Source organism: Mirounga leonina, unplaced genomic scaffold (genome assembly GCF_011800145.1).
Source record: "Mirounga leonina isolate KUSES-001 unplaced genomic scaffold, KU_Mleo_1.0 Mir_173, whole genome shotgun sequence".
Classification (NCBI taxonomy): Eukaryota; Metazoa; Chordata; class Mammalia; order Carnivora; family Phocidae; genus Mirounga; species Mirounga leonina.
In genome coordinates this window covers 90,018,535-90,040,018 of record NW_023270447.1, presented here as the reverse complement: position 1 = coordinate 90,040,018, position 21,484 = coordinate 90,018,535, and the positions used below count along the sequence as shown (strand labels likewise).

The 21,484-nt window shown below is 56.5% G+C and overlaps 3 protein-coding genes across 4 annotated transcripts in view; 1 reads left to right on the top strand and 2 right to left on the bottom strand.

The window, feature by feature from the left end:
• Positions 1-58: 58 nt before the first annotated feature.
• Positions 59-9,039, bottom strand: ICMT (isoprenylcysteine carboxyl methyltransferase). The gene is made up of 5 exons (XM_035019925.1): positions 8,809-9,039; positions 7,911-7,999; positions 6,850-7,019; positions 5,863-6,080; positions 59-3,534 (listed from the first exon to the last, which is right to left on the bottom strand). Exons 1-5 carry the CDS (start codon positions 9,001-9,003, stop codon positions 3,352-3,354), a joined length of 855 nt encoding a protein of 284 aa, XP_034875816.1. The 5' UTR covers positions 9,004-9,039; the 3' UTR covers positions 59-3,351.
• HES3 (hes family bHLH transcription factor 3) lies at positions 8,281-17,604 on the top strand. 2 transcript variants are annotated; one of them, XM_035019927.1, is made up of 4 exons: positions 8,281-8,493; positions 16,567-16,662; positions 16,764-16,845; positions 17,231-17,604. In XM_035019927.1, the coding sequence occupies exons 2-4, from the start codon at positions 16,582-16,584 to the stop codon at positions 17,602-17,604; spliced, it is 537 nt and encodes a 178-aa protein (XP_034875818.1). In that variant the 5' UTR covers positions 8,281-8,493; positions 16,567-16,581. The 2 variants fall into 2 exon arrangements, with proteins under 2 accessions (XP_034875818.1, XP_034875817.1); XM_035019926.1 differs by lacking the exon at positions 8,281-8,493 and adding an exon at positions 13,427-13,565.
• A 3,673-nt stretch (positions 17,605-21,277) lies between these two features.
• GPR153 (G protein-coupled receptor 153) overlaps positions 21,278-21,484 on the bottom strand; it is an 8,279-nt gene continuing 8,072 nt past the window's right edge. The window contains exon 7 of the mRNA XM_035019028.1: positions 21,278-21,479. Coding sequence (XP_034874919.1) covers positions 21,278-21,479 — 202 coding nt within the window. The remainder of the gene's footprint in view (positions 21,480-21,484) is intronic.

Below are 21,484 nucleotides of genomic sequence, written 5' to 3'. Positions count from 1 at the left end.
TCCCAGACATTTCTTAGTCAGAGGTGACATGATTACGTCCCACACAATCACGCTATGGTTCATAGTGAAATCAAGTACAGTTTTATTTAAGAATTGGAAAGAATATTCAGTATCTGTGAAAGAAAATCCAATTTAAAATATTTAAATAAACATTTCTGCATGTAAAAAGACGAGTAGAATAATTACTCCATTAAATTACTCTCCTAGCTACGGGACGGCTTCCTCTAGAGCAAGCGCTTGGGACCACCCGTGACGGCTGGCCCTCCAAGCCCAGGGCAAGGCATCAAGTCTCACAGCAGGGCGCAGACAGCAAGCCTCTCCTACCAACCTCATCAAGTCACTACAGAAGCAAGATGCGGTGGGAGATCACAACTATCTAAGGCAGTAAGAAAGTGCAGAGAAGGGACAGGGGTTTACTGTACCTATGACAGAGTGACTGCTACCAGAATGAGCTTGAGCTACGGCCGACCCTCCTGAGCCTAAGCTATTAACACACGTATTGGTTTAGGAATATTCCCCTATCATGTCAATCACTCAGTGTTAAATAAATGGAAGCGATTAATAAAGTTTAGGCTTTAGGCTCAAGAAGCAGTTCCTACAAATGATGAAGGGACAGTGGGGTATGCTGTCTTTTGCTTTCAGCCAGGCTCCTGCTACTTACTACCTCTTTTCTGTAAACTGCTATTCTTAGCCATAGCCTGCAAATCCTCATAGAATGTTTCATTTTACGCTACTTCAAAGTAGCTTTGTTCCGTGCATTGCCTTTTCTCCATTTAAGAATCTCCACTTTAAAACCTGCAATGGAAAAAGTAAGTCATCTCTTTTGACAGTTTCTTAATTTAAGGGAACTGGTGATGTGGCCTTTACCCAGAAAGCTTCTGGGAATACCCAGAAAGCCTGTACTTCATTAACCTGATTCTCTGTCGTGTATACTGTCACTGCTAAATTTATAAAGTTAAAAATAATCTGAAAATGTCAGTACTAGATGAAAGTCAATCACTTGCCAAATCTTCCCCTAAGTAGTTCATCTTTTCTCCCTAAGTAACTGCTGACTTCTGCCCTGGGTGTACAAGTCAGGCTCGGGGTGTCTCCCTACTCCCGCCCATGGGATTTTGCTTTTTAAAGCCCAGGTGGTATAACGGTAGCATCTCATTGCAAAACACCAGGCCTACCTCCTGAGCTCAAGGGCCTGACAGGAAGGTGGGCTTTGTGAACTCCAGCAGGTGGATGAAGTTGAGATCACCAAATGCCAACACCTTCAGACTTTCTGTCCACAGAGCCAAGGGCCATCGTTAGCTGTTCTCCATCTATTAAAGACAACTTCACAGCCCCCCCAGCCCCCCCCACCATGGGAATGAAAGCTGCGTCCAATCCTGCTAGATGCAGCACAGAACTGTCACTCAAGGAGCTGGGGATGGCTACTGAAACCCCAGCCACGCCTTCCTCCAGTCTGCAATCCTGATGAGTGGAGTTTACTTTGCTAAGCGTGGTCTGGAGAACAAGTCAGGACTGATTCAACTCAAGTTCCCAGAGTAAGTGCACGTCGACGTCCCACTGGGGAGTGTTCATGCCAGCAGGACCAGCTGCTGAGAGCTCCAGCAGCGGCCTTGGCCAGCCTGGCTGCAAGGCCCTCTCGAGGGCCAACGGTAGGGTCCACTCATACCAGAAGAGTGTCATCCCAGGAATCAACAAACCCGTAAACCTCTTTGGTATATATAATAACGAAAAAATTAATTAGGCCATGAAATCTAGAAGTCGGTACTATTTCTGAGTTGGTAACATGCTCTTCTGAACACACAATTCCAGAGTCTGGTACAGCTGACCAGGGTCCGCATCTGTGCAATCTCTCACGGTGCAGATTCCATTTATGCCATCTCTCTTATCTAAGCATTTGAAACGTTTGACGTTGTTCTTCTAAGTTTTCACAACACCCCTATGAGGTAGGTGGTATTGACCCCATTCTACAGATGGGGAGTCTAGGCACAGAAAGGTTAAGTGGCTCCTCGAAGCCTCCAGGCGTGGCGTGGCAGCTGGGCAGCTCTGCAGCCAGGGGCGGCCACCGCCTTCGCGAGAGGGCTTCGGGAGCGCCACCGCCAACTGCAGGAAGGATTTCACGCTGAGACCAAGGCCCTCTCTTATCCAGAATTAAACAAGGGTCTTAAAGCTGATGTATTTAAAGCCAACCACTCTCCCCAAACTTGAAAAACAAAAATACTGACTAAATCTCAGTTGGGATCATTTGCTCTATTTAAGACTCTCATGAGCTGACTTGCTTGAATTGTATAGTTATATATGCTTGAATCCCTTTGGAAAAGACAGTCTGAAATGGCATTAGAGTCGGTGGAATTTTGAGAACAGAACATAGAAATCAATAGTTAATAGATTTCAACTGAAACACAAAAATATAAGCTATGATGCAGTAAGACTAAAATCCCAAATAAATGGAGAGCAATACTTCCCAATGGTTAACAATGCCTTACACAGAGCGGGTGTTCAGTAAGCATTTCTTGGATAAAGTTAAAATGACACATCTTCGACATGCCTGTCACTGATAACAGCCCCCTCTTGGGAGAAGAGCAGGCCAGGACCCCAGGGAAAGCCACAGAGGCCCACAGTCTCCCTGGCTTGGGGTGCCCTTGTTAACACAAAGCCACTCAGCCAAATCGTCTGGAGGTGTCCATGCTGCCTGTCTGCCAAATAAAAGTTGGGGCTATAAACACCAAGTCCCCTTAGAATTTATACTGCTATTTATAAAAAATAGATATGTAAATACGATTAAATATATTAAGAGCCAAAGTGCCTTATAAAGAATTATCTTTAAAACTGTATAGATGCTCATGCACTTAAGCACAGAAATAAGGAGGTCGAAGCTGTGCTGTTTGTGTTTTCCGGTTAAAGATTTTGAATGTATTTCTAACACTAAGCACTGTTGTCCACATACCCCTTCCTGCCAAAGAAGCCTTACTCAGTAATGAGCGAGTCCACTGCTCCTGAGGGGTCTTGGTTACACTAAATGCCTCGTGGGGGATGGTGCGCGGCCGGGGCTCTCACCCGGGCCCTTCTGGGGGGGGCGGGGTCACTGTAGAATATTGCTGTTATTTGCTCCTTGTCCGTCTTTGATCTGTGTCCTACCTTGATTCAGCCCAAGAACAGATTGCTCTAGGGTGTGGGGTCCTTTGGTCCTGAGGCCTTCTGACCATTTGGTCTTGAGTGATACTCTGGAAGAGTAATTGGTGACATACAAAATGGTTCAGAAAATCCATTCCGCAGAGTGGCTGACCGGAGGCAGGTGTGGCCCGGGCCACGCCCAGTGGGAGGCCCCTGGGCCCAGGGTGGCCCGCTCCTGCTGTGTTATAGCTCCACCTTGACCCCTTTTATAAAAGGCAGGCCTGTGGGCACCCGCTTCTTATACTCCAGGTACTCCTCTCCAAAAAAGTGAATTAACGAGATCTCCTCTTCTTCTGTTCGATCTCGGAAGAATCGCCACACTGTCAGAGCATAGCCAACGCCACAGACGGGATTACACAGCATCACCTGGCGGGGGACATGAAGTTGATCAGGGTCAGTGTCCCGACACCGAGAACTTCAGCAGCACCTGCTTCTCCTGAATATCCACAGAGAACTTCCTGCCAACCGCCCCAGAGACTCTCAAAATACTATTAGCGTCTTTGAGAACTGAGGCCATTCACTGAAACCTTACCACTACTTTTACTTTAGAGCTAAACACTCATCACTGTAGTTTTTTTCCAGACACTTTTCTGTTGTTCCTCTTATGTGAGACAGATCTAAAAATTAAAAGATCAACTTTTCATGGGACGGACGCCTGGGTGGCTGAGTCAGTTAAGCATCTGCCTTTGGCTCAGGTCATGATCCCAGGGTCCTGGGATTGAGCCCCGCATCAGGCTCCTTGCTCAGCAGGGAGCCTGCTTCTCCCTCTGCCTGCGCTCCCCCTGCTTGTGCTCACTTGTGTTCTCTCTCTCTGACAAATAAATAAAATCTTTAAAAAATAAAAATAAAAAAAATAAAAGATCAACTTTTCGGATTTCAATCCTCAGGGCAGGTGACGGCAGCTCCTGATCCCACCCCAGGTGAGAGTTCCCGTGGAGCTCCCAGCCTGCCCCTTCCTGTTCCAAGCACGTACACACACACGCGTGTACACACACACACACACACACACACACCCTCGCAGCTGCCTCGTCACCCCCTCCTGGCCCCCACGGCCTAGCCCTGTACCACATACAGTGCTACTGTGAAATCACTTGTCTTCAAACCACTCCCGTGCCCAAACCCAGAAAAGCAGGGCCTTGCCTCCAGCCCCCTTCCTCAGGGCTGTGCCCACTTGGACTGCCTCTCACCTCCTTACTCATGTGTTTTTTCCACTTTGAGAACATCTTCCCCACTGATCTACCGCCAAACAACCCCTCCAGGCCAAGAACATCTCCCAGCTCTCAGGAACTTCTGTGCTGCGTGGGAAACCCACCACTCCACCCCTGCCCGCTCTGATGGACCCCCATGGACACGTGTCTACCCCAAGGGGAAGACTTCCACCCAGAGAGCCAGGCACATGCCCTCGACTTATTCCCATCACTGCTTACAGGGTACTTAACTGTGTTGCAAGCACAAGCTAAGCCCTTTCCAACCAATAAGCCCCCACAGCAAACCTCGGAGGTGGCACTGCTGTTCTCAATGTGTGAGGGCAGAGAGGCCAAGCAGCCAGCGTGAAAGCCAGGACTGGCCCCGTCGATGATCCCGGGGCTTGTGCCACCACACACGTGTGGCCTCGTGACACACCCTGTAGTGGGCTTCCCAACGGCAGGCCACAACCTGTTCCTGAGCCCTGCAATCCACTCCGTGCATCCGCCAAGTAGCATTACAAGTAAGACAAGAAATAGAGTATTTTGTACACAGTAAGTACTATCCTGGAAAAGACCTGTTCCATTTTTATAAGCGCGTGTGTGCTGGGCCACAGTGTAAAAAGACCTATGGTCACAGAGGTAGGCAAACTCTCTAGTTCTAGAGCACTTCGGTATGTAGGTAGCATTCATGGCAAATGACATGATTCAACTACAGTCAACTTGTTCTCAGGGAACAGGATTGTTGATGCAGGAGAGTCTTAGGTTTCAGAAATGCAAGTATTAAAATAAGTCCCATGTGGACTGTCCTGACCCTTCTACACCATTGGGGGTCACCAGAGAGTCCCCAACAGACCACACATTGCCAATGGAATGCTTGGGGGCCCCAGACTGGATTTTCCCAAAGAGGTGAGGAGTCTCCTAAGCTCTGGTCACATTCTCTGGCCAAGTCTTTCTAGGACCAAGAGAACATATTCAAGAGGCAATAGGCAGGAAACAAGGCTTGGTCTGCAACCTGAGACAGCATAAACCTCTGTAGCTCACGTTAAATCCAATCTAGACCTTTGCCTCATCAACAGCAGCTTCGAATGAAAATCAGAATCCACTTGAGCAGCAGAAGGCTCTCTCTCCCCAAAGCCCCATCTCTGTCCTCAGAGCACCCACTGGGGTGCTCCAGATCTAAGTTAAAGAAGCAGGGAAGGGGTAGAGCAGATGGGGTAAGAGCACCTAGAATCGCCAGTTTACAAGTTTAGGACACCCAGATTTTATGTACATAGTAAAAAAAGTGTTAAAGACTACATCGGTTCTTTTACATTTTATTTTGTTCTCACTCAAAACCACGACAGGGGGCACATGCACCTATTTAAAGGAGACCAACAACCTAATAAATCCACTGAAATCCACTGAATTGTACACTTTGAAATGGTGAATTTTATGCTATGTGAGTTATGTCAATCTTTAAAAATGTAAAAGAAATTAAAGGCAACCACTGTCATTTCTGATACTGTACCTGGGTTCCAATACTCCAGTAAAACCACCCAACATAGGAAGGATGCCGGAACCAAGCGTACACTCCGCTTGTGACCAGAGTGTGGGTTTCTGATTTTTCATTCTGCACCACGTGGTTGAAATTGGAGCCAGCTGTGAACATCGCTGCTTTCCTCAGACATTCTCCAAAGACCACCATCAGCAGCCCCATGGCACTGAGCCAGGTGATCTGCTTCAGTTCTGGAGGAGAGACATGTGACAAACAGGAAATGAAGACATGGGACTGTGGAGCTCCCCCTGCGGATGCTTAAAATTAACCTATTTTCCCAAGGCTAGCAACATTAGGAAACATGCTAGTGAATAATTAGCATTTGTCATCACATTAAAATTTAATTATAAGCAAAACACATTCCCCTAAGTTGTGCTGTTCATCTGTTTAAAGTGCCAACAACCCAATTAGAGTCTTGGCAAAGACATGATGGACTCCCCATCCATGTCCCTCAGCCACATGCCCCCTTCCTTCCCTTGGGGACAAGGAGAGCTAAGTGAAGCAGAGGAGGATCTAGTGTTTCGCGCCCTGGCTCTTTACTGAATCCTGGGATCCACGTACATTTTACTTAATTTGCTGTGGAAAGTTCAATTGGAGAGGTTTCAGATGCAGAGGTTTTTGCTAACAAAATCTTCACAAGAAAAGTCTCAAGTCACACAAAATGAACAGATGCAAATCTCTGACTGTAAAATTAAGATTACAGCTATCACAGGTTGGTATATTAGATAGTGTGGTATGTTATGGAAGGCTTAAGGCAAACGGTCAACACGTCCTCCATTCAAAATCCAGAAGTGGAATTCACAGGCTCTGCTTGTCCTTTATAAAGAGCTTAGTGAGGATAGACATCTGCAGAAAATCACTCCGGGAGATTATAGCTGAGAGGTGAACCCACGTCACTGCCCTCAGGCCTGCACAAAACCACCTTTCTCCCCTCCGGAGGAGAAAGGAGGACACACTGACCTGGCCAAAAGATATTTTCTAGTGTGAACTCTATCCAAGAAGAAAGAGCCGCTACTGTATACTCCAGACTGTGATTCAGGAGAAAGGAATCCAAGGACAGACTTTTGGGATTATTGACTGCTGTGACTAAGTATTCAGAATAATGGAATAGTGACAAGGAGCACATATACCTGTTTAAAAACAAAAAGAAAGAGAGGTAAGTTGGGGCAAGGGAATCAAGTCAGCCGTAACTCAAAGTACAAATTTGGGTCTGCTGAACCGTCCCTGAATTCTAAGAGGAGGTCCCGTTGTTACCTATCTGAGAGTGGACAGCAGGCACCCACATGTAACATGGCTGCTCAGGTTTGCAGAAGGTGGGGTTTTAAAAGGACTACATGTGGAATGTAATAGACCAAACAAACAAACATAGGCAGGGAAGGCATTATGGGCCTTTCACAGTCTTTTAAAAATGATACTACACACAGTAAAGTATGAGAGTGGGACATAATCAAAATAAAGCAGTGATGTATGCTGAATACAAAAATCCAACAAAACAAATAATTCCAGCAAAGAAGGATTAGATGGCTCGGAGTATTGATAACAGGAGATAAAGCTTTTTACCTTGAAGCCATTGGTTCATATCCAGGTCAGGGACTAGAAGGCTCAAGGGCCTGAAATCATAGTGTAGGGAAAAATCCTACACTGGCCGTGGGGGATGCACTAGATGTGACCTAATAGAAATTAGAGATGGAAAAGGCCTGTGAAGACGAGCCAGAGCCTTGCCCCTTCCTGTCACCGAGGACCTGTACCCTCTTCTGGGAAGGGCTCGTCACATTACTGATGAGGGCACCTACGGGGCGGGTGCCAGGGAGACCTGTTTCTGCCTGCAACAGAAGCAACCGGCGGGCTCAAGTTCTTAGGGTCCAAGACATAGGAATCTAGGTGGAAGTTAGAGACCTTACAGAAACCTAAACAGCCTTCGGCCAGTCAGAGATGAGACACAGGGATGAGGAAATACCACATCTGACCCTCTGATTCTCCCACCCTCGCCTCAAAACCATTATTCCCGAAGTACTTCTTACCAGCCAAAGTGATTCCAAGAAGACTGGCTAAAACTTAGCAACATGCCGCAGCCGAACACAAAGCCAAGGAAACAAGCTCGGATGGCTATCTGAAACGGACCCAAAAGAAGCTCAGTCACCTGGCTGCTCCCTGGGCACACAGGGAGCCCCCACCCAGTCTGCAGGAGCACAGACACCCTACTTCCTGGGAGTAGGCTACTGGCAAACCACGAAGAGCTGGCGTGCTCGGAGATTAACAGGTGAAGCAGGGGTGCCTGGGCTCCAATCCCGCGTCCACCCCTCTCTGGCTGTGCGGACTTGGGCAAGTTCCTTAGCCTTTCTGGACCTCGGGTTTCCTCATATACACAATGGGGATGGTAATAGTACCTACCTCTTAGGATTGCTGTGACGAGTACCCACGTAAAGCCCTTGAGAGTAAGCGCTACGTAAGTTCTAGCTGCCATTGCTCTTTTTATGCAGAGCCGTGGGGGAAACCGCATGAACCTGGTTTACTGGCTGCATTTTCCCAAGACCACGCAGCGAATCTAGCCCAGGCGAGCGGGACTCCGCGCCCAGCCCCCTCTGAGCTGAGACTTGGCAGCAGGTAAGTCTCCACACCTTAAATTCCATAAAAGAACTCGTGGGCCCGCTCCCTCCCCGCCCCACGCGCCTCTGCCGCAGGTGCTGAGCAGCACCAACTGCGATTTGCCACCCACTCTGCCGGAGACGAGGGGGCCCGCGCCCCGCGAGCCTGGGTCCCTCCTGCCGCCCGCGGCCCCCGTCCCCCGCGGGCCCAGCTCCCGGCCCGCCCCGACCCCGACCGGACGGCGCCCGCGCGCCGTGCCCAACCCGCCGGGCTCCCGCCCTCGCCCCGGCCCCGGCCCCGGCCCCGGCCGCCTCGCCTCCGCCCGGCCCGCACCTGGTAGCGCGGCGGCCGGTAGAGCAGCAGCAGCAGCGCGTTAAGCCCGGCCACGTAGAGGGCCAGCCCGGTGCGGCCCTGCAGGCCGGCGCGCGTGAGCAGCGGCAGCGCGAGCACCGAGGAGCCCAGCAGGAAGGTGGCGAGGCTGAGGCGCGCCTCGGAGCCCGGCGGAGCCCGCGCCGCGCAGCCCGCCATGGCGCCGGGCGGCCGACGGGCGGCCGACGAGCGGGCGACGGCGCCGGCTGTAGCCCGGGGAAACCCGCCCGCCGCGCCTGCGCACTGCGCCGCCGACGCCGACCGGGAAGCGCCGCTGCCCAGAGCCGCGCGCCTCCCGCGAGCTCTCGCGATACCACCGCGCCGCGGGGCCCGAGCCCGGCTTTGGCGGGAGCGCCCCGCCCACGGCCCCGCCCCGCCCACGGCCCCGCCCCGTCTGTGGCCCCGCCCCGCCGGTCCCGCGAGCCCTGTCCCTCCTCCCGGGGTCCCTTGACCCGGGCCGAAAGGCGAACGGCGGGCGGGGCCGCGGGGCACCCGGGTCCCCGGCCGAGAAGTGGTCGCCGGCGTCTGCCAGAAAGGAGCCCCAAACTCAAGAATGTCCCCGTCCGAAGGACTCTGAAGCGACCCCGCCCTGACACCCCTGGGCGCGCAGGCGCGAGCGGGGCCGCCCGCTCGGTGCCCAGGCTGCTTCCGCGCGGGGACCCTGCCCCGGAGGCAGCGGGAAAACCCGGGACGGGGACTCTGCGCGCGGGAGGACCGCCCCCTTCAGTTCGTGGTGAGGGAGAATGTTGGCCAGTCGTGGAAAAGCTCAGGACACATCACGTTTTTCAAAAGGCAGAACACAGAACTTGACAGTGCGATCTTGGCTTCGCTTGGGAAAAGCAAAAGCAAACGTGTGAGCCTGGGGAAACAATGGAAATATAAGCCACAATTTTTTCACATTGGTGATAGAACAATGGGTGACTTTCATTGTCTTCTGTATATGTTTTTGTATTTTCCATATTGTGCACAATCAACACATTACTTTTTATTTTTTTTAATATATTTTTTTAAAGATTTTATTTATTTATTCATGAGAGACAGAGAGGCAGAGGGAGAAGCAGGCTCCCAAGGAGCAGAGAGCCCGATGCGGGACTCGATCCTAGGACCCTGGAATCATGACCTGAGCCGAAGGCAGACGCTCAACCATCTGAGCCACCCAGGCGCCCAACACATTACTTTTTAAATACAAAATTTTTTTTTGTTTTTGAAAGCGTTAATGGTCTCACCCGGGGGAGCTCACAGAGGGATGATGAAGGAGAAAAACAAGTAAGCGAGTGACTAGAATAAACTATGGTGGGGTGGGAGTGGGATAGGAGCCAAGTAAGAATGGAGAGAGAGAGAGAGGGACTCCAAGGAGGGTCCTGCAGGTGGGCGGGCAGAGGGTTAGGAGGCAGCATGGAAGAGATGCTGGAGCTAGGTCTTGGGGCACTCAGGGACCAGCAGCCTTATGCTGGAAATGAGAGCAAGGGCATCTATGGAGAGGGAGGGAGAGCGGGCACCAAGTTTGCAGACTCAGGTAGGAGAAAGGAAGCCTGTGTTGGGATAGGGGACAGGCCCCTGGAGAGGCTGGAGAGTAGTGGGTCAGAGAGTGCTGAGACCAGGCGGGCTGTGCACTGCAGTCACCCAGACCTGCATCTGAGCCTCTGGCTGCCCCGTCCTCTTCTGTCCCCACAGGACCTGGCAGGAGGCCTGGCATCTGAGCAGCTGGGCTCAGGGAAGGATGGAGAGCCTGGGATTGAATCCTGGTCTCAGCACTGCCAGGGCCCAGCTTTGTAACCTTGAGAAAATCTACTCCCAAGTTTCAGCTTCCTATAAAAAAGGAGTCCTCATTTCAGCATAAGGTATTGATAATGTTCTGCAAAGCCCAGTACCATGTTTAAATAATGCTTAGGAAACATTTACTAAACTGGGTTCATGGGATTGAAAGGAGATTTAATGTTTTGAAATCCAAAGTTGCCCAGTTGCAGTACCATGTAGGAAGGAGGCATGGCATTACTACGGGCTGAGAGCTCATGCTCCCGACACTGCCCCCAATTTCTGATGCTCTCACCCAGACTCAGTACCTCTCCCCCAATGCTGGGACACCTCAGGGACCCCAGAAAATCATCATTGCATCCTCACTCCTGGAAGTGAGTCTGGTCCTGGGGCAGAGGGCTACTCCTAGGAAGCTTCTTTTCTGGCCGTTGGCATCTGCTGTCCACACTGACTTAGGGCACTGATGCACCCCCGTTCTGGGGGCACAGAGTGCCAGGAAATCCAGCTTGGTGAGCCTGAGCAACCCTCTCTTCTCTGCCTACCACCTCCTTTTAGACCATACATCTCCATCAGCACCATCTTGGAGAAGGAAGAAAGGAAGGAAAAGCAGTCCCCTCCCAGGTATGGCCAGACCAGAGGGAAGAGGGATTTTTACAAGTGCCTGGAGTTGCTGAATCTGTCAGGGCCCACGGCTCACAGAGCAGTAATGGAGGAAAGAGGCAAGTAAGCAAATATATGCACACACTGGCATAGACCCAGAGAAACAAAGTCACACACAGAGATTGACAGATGCACAGAGAAACAGTAATTCACAGAGAGATATGGACAGAAGCTCATACACTGAGACCCGCTACTAGAGAGGGAAGCAATCTGGTCAAAGAAATCCACTCCGCATCCAGTTCTCCGGTGTCGTCTGCAGGCATGAGAACAACAAGCCCACAAAAATATAAGAACATAAAGGTGAACTACTCAGCCCTGGGATGCCTCACTTGCCTTCTTTTGTAAATAAGCATTTGAATGTGTTTTGTTCTTGGAGCCGAGAGGCGAGTACAAAGGGAGCCCTTTCTCATGCAGGAAGGTCCCTCTGCAGGGTCTCCCCTGCACCCCCCTCATCCCGCCATTTGCCCACCAGCTGAGGTGGCTTTCCATCCCGACCTAAGGGGGGATTCCTCCTGTTTCAAGAATCCTAAGAACCGCCTTGACTTTTCCAAGTTAAACTGCAGGCTGAGATGAAATTAGCCGTCTTTGTCTTAAACGGGGTTCCTTGATGGAGCAAGGGAGAATGTAGGGAGAGGGGATGACCCAGAGCAAGCTGGAGGCAGGTGCCAGGGGTGAGGTGTCACCAAGCACCTCAACCCACACCAGCTTCTCAGAGTGAGAAGTTTGTTCTTGTCCAAGCTTGACACCGCGTAAGAAAAAGTCTGAGAACTGGCCTCTCCCTCCTCCCTGCTGGTGGGTCCCCCAATCAGTTGTTAGAGGGGCCTCCTGGGGGGTCCTTGTCACTCACAGTTCCTCTGTCCCATCCACTTCCCACGTGGAGGCCAGGAGGGGCCTGTTCAGTGTAGCTGCTGCTCTCCCCAGGAGGGAACCCTGATCCTCCAACACTTTTCTTCTCCCTCCTCTGGCCATTCTGGGCTCCAGGCATGAAAGCCCCCTCTCTCTAGTCTGGAAACGGGTAAATGATGTGTAATTTATGAGCACATCAGCCCGAAGTGCATAAGTCATATGTGCACAAAAGGGCCGGGTAAATATTTAAAGATTAGAGCCAGCTGGGGAGAAACACAAAGGGCTGGGACAATGGGGGTCTCTCTGAATTCACTCTCCGTGAGCTGGGCCAGCCCGGTTCAGTGTTGATGCCCTCACCGGAGTCCCAGCCTTTGTCCCCTGGAGGGCCCTTGGCGGCCGGGCTATTCGGAGTCCCAACACAGCCAAAGAGAGTTAAACAATCGCAGCCTCTTCAACCCCATCTGGAGACAATCGGCTGAGTCATTTCAGAGCTTTTGCTGTGTCCCAATAGTCAATTACATGAAGCAATCACTTCATTCCACTTTGAAATGCATCTGCAGAGAAGGCGGTGCATTTCTCTCCTCCCCTTCACCCTCGGTGGCCTCTGCGGCACTCACCAGTTAGCACGGCTTTCAATGTCTGGGTGCTGGAGGAAGAGAAGGGGCTCTCACCCAGGGTGAAGAGGCTAGCTACACGGGGCCATCACCTGGGAGGGCTGGTAGAATATCTGGTCCGTCTCTTGTCCTGGGACCTGCAAACCCCCTCCCTCCCTTGTTTCCAAAACCTCAGTTGCTCTGTAATGTTCTTTCCTTTTTTTTTTTTTTTTAAGATTTTATTTATTCATTCGAGACACAGAGATACAGAGAGAGAGAGAGAGAGAGAGAACATGAGCAGGGGGAGAGGCAGAGGGAGAAGCAGCCTCCCCGCTGAGCCAGGAGCCCGATATGGGGCTCAATCCCAGGACCCCGGATCATGACCTGAGCGAAGGCAGACGCTCAACCATCTGAGCCACCCAGGTGCCCCTGTAATGTTCTTAAACCAAACGGGGGAAGGGGGAAGGAAGAACAAAGTCACAGCTCACTTTTTGCCTTAAATTCTCAAGCCTGAGGAAGCTGAGGGCTCTGAGTATTCCTGGAAGCCCCCAGAGGCCTCCAGAACTATAGAAGGACTTTTTTCCTTGAATGAGCAAAGGGCAGCCTGGGTCTCCCCAGCGCTTTGCCTGAACTTGTGCTCCTTTCCAGGCCCCCTAGGAATCCCAGATGCTAAAGATGGAAAGGGAGTCGGTGGCCTACGTCCCAGTTTGCATAAGCCCAGCTTCTAAGTTGGTCTATGTCCTTCCCTGCAGCCCGAGAGCACTTCGCCCTGCTTGCTCTCAGATAAGGGGGTGGGAGTGTGCCGCCCCCCCACCTCGGAAATCGTCTCCCCTACCTCTACGCACCCCTCCGGAGCCCCGCCTGCCTGTGAGTGCGGGTAGGATGCTCAGGCTCAGGACTCGACAAGAGTGGGGGAGGGAAGAGAGGAATTGAGTCTTAGTGGGGAGGTGGCTGCTCAGGAGCCCGAATTGCTGGTAAAGTGGGGATTTCTCCCGGCACGGGAAAGGGGGAGTGGGGGAATGGAATCCGCACCGGGATCTCTTTCCTCCCTGAGTCTGCGTGACCCTCAGCCGGCTTGAGGGCTGTTCGTGGCGGGCGAGCCGCGCTGGGAGTGGGAAACCCGGAAAGCAGGGAGGAAATCAGCCTAGGTGTGTGTGTGGCCGGGGTAGCCCCAGCCCGGGGACTTGTCCTGGGATGGGGGGAAAAAAGGGGACGCAGGGGGCGGTGCCGGGATAGGGGTAGGGGGCAGCGGAGGCGGAGGCCCATTAAGTGGGCGGGGGCAGAATTTGACGGCTGCGAGTCCAGCCCAGGCCTCCCCGACAGCCCCGCCGCCCGCAGCCAAAGCAGAACTTTGCGAATTAGCTCATTTTGCGGTCAATTTTCCACTGCTTAGGAAAACACTAAGCCACCCACGTGAGCGGCCCCACCCAGCGCGGCCGGGAGCCCTCGGCTCGGGCTCGAGGGGAGTGATGATGGCCCGAGGAGCTGCGGATTCCAGGGTGCGGGCAGGGGCGGTCCGCGGGCCCCTTTATGGCGGCCCTAACTCTGGAGAGGGGGCGGGCCGCGAGGGCCTCGCCGAGGGCCGTTGGTTTGCTAATGTGCCGGAGTTGAAAGGCGCGGGCGGCGGTTTATGGGGAGGGATCATAATTAGAGGACAAATTGCCCCGCAGCCTGCGTGGCTCAGGAGCGGGGGCGGGGGCGAGGGGGCCGGCAGAGCGAGGCGCGCGCCCAGCTTCCGTGCAGATGTGCAGCAGCTGGAAGCCCGCGCGCGGCGGGGCGCCCGGAGTTTGGCCCCGAGGGGGCGGGCGGGGGCGGGCTTTGTGGGGCCGGCACAATGCCCTTAACACTCGGCTGCCCCCTTTGTGCCCGGCCGCGCCGCCCGCCTGCCCCGCGGCGCCTTTGTACCGAGCCGCCACCTCCCCAAGCCCGAGGAACGCACGGAGGCCAATGGGGCCCGGTCAGCCCCGGCGCTTCAAAGCTGCCCGGCGCGTGCCAACGCCTGCCGTCCGGCCTCGGCCCCGCCGCCCAACGCGGGCCCGGCCCGGCCCAGATCAGGCGGGTGGGTCCCGAGGCCGTGGCGCAAGAGTACCTCGAAGCCGCGGGCCACGCAACCTAGGCCTGAAAGGAGGGCGGGGCGCGATTCTCCACGCTGCTTGGCGCTTGAGAACGCCTCTGCCCCGGCAGGGCCCTTCAATACTCCGGGAGGGGACAGGGGGGCGGGTGTCAGGGGGAGAAGACGCCCCAGCTCCAGGGAGCCGAGGGAGCCCACCCAGGCCCCAGCAGTGTCCGCTCCCCCTCACGCTGAGTCCCTGCAAAGGCCAATCTGTGTATTCCTCTGCCGCAGGGCTCATCTGCAGAACTTTTGCGTCCTTGCTGCTTCATCACCCTCGAGAGCAGCCGTGGGGGCCCGCATTGTTCGGAACCCCATTTTACAAACTCTGAAACTGAGGCCCTGCGAGCCCAGTACAGGGAGATAACTAGCTGTGAACTTCAGGGACTCCTCTGGACGTCAGCCTGTCAGTCACAGCTACTGGAGTCCTGCTCCCAGGGTCCAGTCCGGGACTGCAGCAGTCCTGCTGTAGGGCCTACCCGGTCCTGGGGTGGGTGCCTCCTCCACGGAGCTCCCTGGGTCTCCAACCACAGCCCGAATAATGAAAAGTGTGTGGGGGTTCCAGACCTCCAAGAGCACAGAATGTTGCTCTCCCCATATGATCAGTGGTCTTTCCCACCCTCACCTTGCATTTGTTGGGACCGAGAGAAGGCTGGTGGGAATGAACTCGCAGGCTGTGAGGTAAAGGGTCAGTGCCTTACTTGTCCAGCCTGGAAATCTGGGAATGAGGATGGAGGAGGCTGTTCTCTTCGCCCTGGCTTGAGGCTGCCTGCAGCTTCCCCCCAGCTAGGCGAGGTGGATTGGGGCCTAACAGGGCCAGAGGGCACATGAGCCCAGGCTACACCTCTGCACAGGAGTGCTCCCAGTCCAAGACCCCAGCCAGGAGGAGACTGGCTGTGGCCCTGAGGGCGGGCTGCACGCTTTAATGGGACACATGTCGCTGCTTGGCCCCCTCGGGCCCAGCCTGTGCCCGGCTTTGAGCAGCCACAGGCAGAAAATCGCTGCATTGTCCCGACATTAGGGCGACTAATGTGGCGTTGCCAGCGTGGCCAGAGCGTGAAACCCGCAGAAAGGCTTCGCTGGCGGGTCCTCCCTGCCTCCGCATCTTCATCAGGCCCAGAGAGGCGCGGCACCTTGTCAGAGTCATGAGCCAGGCTCAGAGCCAGCTGGGCCCATGGACATTCCTCAGTGGGTGCCCTCCCAGAATGCTTGGAGGCAAGGGGCAGCAAGGGGCCTAGTAAGTGGGCTTAGTGGTGAGGCTCAGTACCTAGGGACACTAGACACGGAGACAGGACAGGGCATGGAGGGGTGTGCATGGGAGGGGAGCCCAGACTCAGGAAGTGGTGGGGGTGAGTGGGATAAAGGAAAGACTGAGAAAGGGGAAGGGGGGTCCCTTGGAAGAAAGCAGGGTTCCTGGAGGTGAGGCTGAAGCCCGGGCAAAGAGGGAGGTGGGGAATTTCACGGTGCATCCCCCTCTCATCTCCTCCCCCCCCCCCGGGTTTCCTCGAGCCCAGGAGCGCCTCATTGACATGTAAACGAGAAGCCCCTATAAAGGCGGCACTGCCTCCCACAGGCGCAGATAACGACACCATGGGCACTAAGCCCGGGACCCAGGCCAGCTCCGGTGGCCATGCCGGCGGCTTCCGCAAGGTCTGGAGTCCTGAGGAGCGCAGGGTGGGCGCCCTGCCAAGGCGGGGGTGGTGTGGGGCAGAGGGTGAGAGGACCGTCGCCCTGCCCTAAAATGCCACCCCTTCACAGATCTCCAAGCCATTGATGGAGAAGAAGCGACGGGCACGCATCAATGTGTCCCTGGAGCAGCTGAAGTCGTTGCTGGAAAAACACTACTCACACCAGGTGAGACGTGGGGTCGTGGTGAGGTGGGGGTGATACAGTCCCCAACCTCATTCCTTCCAAGTCGGACTGCCCAGCTAAGAGCCCTTTCCACTGATCTGCAGATCCGGAAACGCAAGTTGGAGAAGGCAGATATACTGGAGCTGAGCGTCAAGTACATGAAAAGCCTTCAGAACTCGGTGCAAGGTGGGAGGGCGTCTGGAGCCGGTAGGGCAAGGAGCTGCGGGGGCGGGGGGAGTGACTTGTGAGGTCAGAGCCCTGGGTATGACAAGTCCAGATAAAGGAAAAATGGATGGAGAAGAAAGCTCCGGGCAGTGGGCAGCTGGGTGAGGAGAGGGCCCCAGATTGCTGGAGCCAGGAGGCCGCAAAGACCCTGCAGGCTAGTGCAGTTGTAATCCGGTTGGGCAAAGATCTGGACCCTGGGAAAGAAATTCGGGTTGCCTAGCCCCTCCCCTCCCTTCCCCGCCACTCTTCTCCCCTCCTTTTCTGTCCCTACATCTGTCCTTTCCTCCTCCCCTCTCCCATTCTTCCCTCCCCTTCACATTTCTCCCGTCCGCTCCCCTCCCCCCAGGGCTCTGGTCGGTCCCCAGCGGAGCTGAGTTCCCGTCGGGCTTCCGCAGCTGTCTGCCCGGCGTTAGCCAGCTTCTGCGGCGCCGAGAGGAGGGAGGCGGTGGCCTGCGCTGCCCCCTGGCGCACGAGCGCGCAGGAGGCAGCACCATGGACAGCGCCGGCCCGAGCCCGAAGGCACCCGCCCCGCTCGGCGCCTGCGCCCCTGCCATTTGGGCCCCTGCTCCGGCCACCGGCGGCTCGCCCTCCCCGCCACCCCTGCTCCTCTTCCCTGGAGGTCTCCCCGGCCCGTCCTCCAGCGTCCCGGGGCCGCAGCCGGCGCCTCGCCGCTGCACCGAGAGCCCGGGGCCGGGTCTGGGCGTTTGGCGGCCCTGGTGAGTCCCGGCGCGGCCTCGGACTCAAGGGGGCCCCCGCCTGGCATGGGGACGCAGAGACTGTTTAGAGCGCGCCTGCGGTGACGGCCGGGACCCCCAGTCGTCCGTCCCGGTCCTGTGGCAGGGGTGGCCGGGAGGGTGCCGCGCGCCCGCGAACGCGAGGAAATACACGGAACCACAGGGGGGACCGGGGTCCGCCCCCCACCCGAGCCCCACCTACTCAAGCCAGACCCACTCTCTCTTCTTCCCACCTTCTCGTGGGGCTGGGAGGGGATGTCCCAGGCCGCGCCTCTTTCCCAGGGCCCCCGGCGGGCAGCCCGTCCCCACCCCCGCCCAGCAGCCGCGCCGCGGTGGGAAGGTCGCCGTCTGCAGCGGCGCAGAGCGGACCCCTCGCAGCGAGGAGAATTGCTGCCCCGCCCCGGCCCATTCAGCCAGCCGAGGACGCCCGGTTCCCACCGGCACAAAGCACGGCGGGTCCCGCCCCGCCGGCGAGGGGCCCCCAGCCCACCCCCACCTGGGATCCTCTCGGCTTCCACGGATCCCCACCCCCTCCGTACGCGGCGCAGCCCACCCGGCAGGCGCGCTCTCCGAGGCCCGCCCCTCTCGGAAGACCCGCCCGGAGCTGTCCTGGCTCAGCAGCCCGCCCCGCAAGATGCTCCGCCCATCGCTCGGTTCGCCCCACCCCCCGCCGCGCGGCTCCTGAGGGTCCCGGCCTCCGGACCTCTGCGGCCGCCACAGAGCCCGCGACCCTCGACAACCCTCGGAGCGCTCGGCGCCTGTTTATTCGTCCGAAAACGAGGTCATTTCTGTGCTCGGACTCTAGCCCGGGGTCCCGGTTCTCGAGGGGCAGCCTGGGGTTGGGGGACGGGAATCCCGCGCCGAGCCCCGGAAGAGATCCTGGCACTTCTGGTTTGAAATTCAGAATACCCACAGGGCAAACCTGTGAAATGGGTATAAAGAGACCACGAAGGTCCAAATTTCTCCCACGATGCCTGCTTGGGTGCATCTTTTGAACGACAAATACCGACTTTCTATACAACATTTCCCGTTTAGGAGCGCCCTGCTTTGCCTGTGTGCTAAACCCGTTCTGGTTAGGCTGCGAGGGGAGAGCGGCCCGGCTCCCCCACTCCACCCATCAGACTCTGAAGCACAGGCGGGGAGGGGTCCCGGTTGTGGCGGTCCTGGGGCCGGCCTCTTGGGTCTCCGCTTCCTACTGCGTTGGGGGCGACTGGGGGACCGGGGCAGCCGCACTAATCCCTCTGCCAGCCACTAGGTGGCGACCTTACGCCGCGGACCCTGGGCGCGGCCTCCGAATTCTTACCGGAGCCCGCTAGCCGCACAGTAGGTCCGGCACCACCACCCGCCCTCCCCGCCTCGGCCCTACGCTTCCTGCCCTCCTGAGCCAACCTCATAGGGGCTACACGCCCCTGAAGCCACACCTGGAGCCGAGGCTGTAAGCTGCCTTTCTAGGGCTTCTTTGGCGCCCAGCCCACAGCTCCATCCTGCAGCTGCTCCAGGCCAGTCTCACTCGCTGGGTGGGGCTGCAGCAGTTGCATAGAAAAGGGGCACCGACCCAAAGGATGGCGCACTAGGAGGGATTCCGGACCCAGAGGAGAGACGTTGGGGGGCAGCTGGCTAAGCAGTGCTGCTCTATTCTAGAAAGGTGTTTCCATGCAACCAGCCTAGGAATGCCAGGAGCAAATCATAGGAAGTTTTTATTGTATCCTGTACAGAAGAGAAATGCTCAGTTGTCAAAAAACTACAAACGGATCCCTGGCTCTGGGTGGGTGGTGATGTGAAGACAGGGCTCCCTGTGAGCCCAGGGTCAAGCTGTTTATGAATGCAGCAAAGAGGCCTAGGGGCTCATGAAGTGTGAGAGGGAGCCCCAGGCTCCAGGGTCCTCCGTTTGGGGTCCTCCCTCCTTTTTTCTTTTTTGTAAAAACCAGAACTGGAGGGACTTTGGGGTACCATGTCTCCCTGCAAATATTGCCATTGGATACGAAGTACACAGAGTAAAAACCCAATGTGACAAATGGGCTGGCCTGAGCAGGGGTGAGTGGGTGGAGGGGTGAGGTGGGGGGAACGACACAGTGGCTAGCTGAAGATCTCTGCCCCCACACGACAGGTTGGTCCTTGAAGGCACAGCGTTGATGGCCAGAGGTGGCGCGTCCCATGGCTGAGGCTGTACTGCAGCTTCCTGCCTTGCTCACCTGTGGCCAGCTCATCCCTCCCATTGCCCCCCAGCCAGCAACTAGGGGGATCTCAGAAGCAGAGATGGAGCCAGTCCGCTATCCTTCCCCCCCCCCCCAGGGCCCTCTTCTGGGACTGACACCCTGTCAGCTGGGTGAGGAAATAGGCTTGGCCACAGGCGGGAAGGTTGGGGGCGGCCGCAGAGCAGGAGGGAGTACAGTGCAGGCCGGCTCCGTGCAGGCCCTGGGATCTGCTCCAGGTTTTCCTGTGTAGGGCCATTGTGCCGAGGCAGGGGCCAGGACGAGACCACCTCTGCATTTGGCCCTGTCCTTTCAGCTCAAGATCACAGCTGTTCCCGGGCCTCTGCTTAGCCGAATTCTAGGGTGCCTCTCCACGGAAGACCCAGCAGGCCCCTCCCCAAGGCCCATGGCGAAGCCTAGGCTAGCAAGGGCTCTGCTCAGGAGAGAGAGCAAAGAGCCCTGACCCCGGGGTGAGGGAGGACCCTCAGAAGGGACCAGGCCTTAAACCCAGAATCCGGGAGACCTCTAGGCCAGGACCCCCGTCCCGGGGGCCTCAAGATAAGGAAGCCCATTCTCCCTTCGCTTCAGTTCTCGCCCATCATGGACCCACGACCTTCATGGTGGGAATCCTAGAGGTGGCTGGCGCGGTGGGGAGAGTGAAGAGGGCAGGGACACGAACAGTGGTCAAGGTGGGTGATGGTGCAAAGTGTTGTGCTTTATAGCCGGGGTGCGGGTGGGGGCCAGGGGCACTGAGAGTGGGAGGCCTCAGGCGCAGAGGCCACAGCAGGCCACACACTGAAGACTGACCCCCACAAAGGACCCACAGAGGGCCCTAGACGCTCTCACACCCTGTCCATGCAGGGGCCGGTGCACGCGGACCGGGAGACTTCTCCAAACAGTCCTGAGAGTTAATATGGTCACCTGCTCATTACAGATGGGGAAACTGAGGCAGAACTGGTCAGCAGGAACACCTGCTCAGAGAGCTTGTTTGGGCTCTGAAGACCCCTGTGCTTAGAGACCCTCTGTACCCTGCCCCCCACTGAGGTGAGACAGTTAACAGTGCAAAGTGGAAAGCAGGGTGCAGTCAGTCCCCTGGCTCCTGCTTCTGCAGGGCTGGGCTTTGTTCCGCCTGGTGGTGGCCCTGCCCCGGGCTCCTTGCTGCCACCCCCATCCCCCCAGTCCCGCTGCCCAGGCACATCAGGGCGTGCAGAGCCCGCCTTTACCCGAGCCCAGCCTCGCTCTGCCCCGTGATGCGCTCCCCAGCAGCGGTCCAGGGCAGCCGCCGCCCCTCCGGGCAACGCCCACGGCTCAGTCACGCGGGGAGGGCTGGCACTGGGCCAGGCGCCGTCGGCAGGCCCCGCGTGGCGCTGCCCGGCACCCGGCCTGGGTCAGCGTGGCATCTTTGGTGCTTTGGTCCCTGCGGGCGGCCCGGCCCGCGGGGCGCGCATGGGGAGGCGCCGGCAGGCCCTAGGACGCGGAGCCCAGCGAGTCCGAGGGCAGCGTGACGTAGCCCGAGGACCCGGAGGGCGAGCTCAGGAAGCTGCTGGTGCTGCCGCCGCCGCCGCCGCCGCCGCCCGCCGCGCGCAGGCCCCCGGGCTCGCCCCACGACGCGCTCAGGCCGGTCCTCAGGGGTCCCGCGGGCGCGCGCACGGCCGGGCGCGGCCCGGGGCTCCG

Excerpts from the sequence above, each read along its gene's own strand:
- ICMT (XM_035019925.1), bottom strand. The coding sequence starts at position 9,003 with ATGGCGGGCTGCGCGGCGCGGGCTCCGCCGGGCTCCGAGGCGCGCCTC. Across the intron at positions 8,000-8,808 it reads ACCGGCCGCCGCGCTACCAG|ATAGCCATCCGAGCTTGTTT; the intron begins GTGCGGGCCGGG and ends GGTCCGTTTCAG. Across the intron at positions 3,535-5,862 it reads ACTGGAGTATTGGAACCCAG|GTGATGCTGTGTAATCCCGT; the intron begins GTACAGTATCAG and ends GTCCCCCGCCAG.
- HES3 (XM_035019927.1), top strand. The coding sequence starts at position 16,582 with ATGGAGAAGAAGCGACGGGCACGCATCAATGTGTCCCTGGAGCAGCTG. Across the intron at positions 16,663-16,763 it reads AAAAACACTACTCACACCAG|ATCCGGAAACGCAAGTTGGA; the intron begins GTGAGACGTGGG and ends ACTGATCTGCAG. Across the intron at positions 16,846-17,230 it reads CCTTCAGAACTCGGTGCAAG|GGCTCTGGTCGGTCCCCAGC; the intron begins GTGGGAGGGCGT and ends CCCTCCCCCCAG.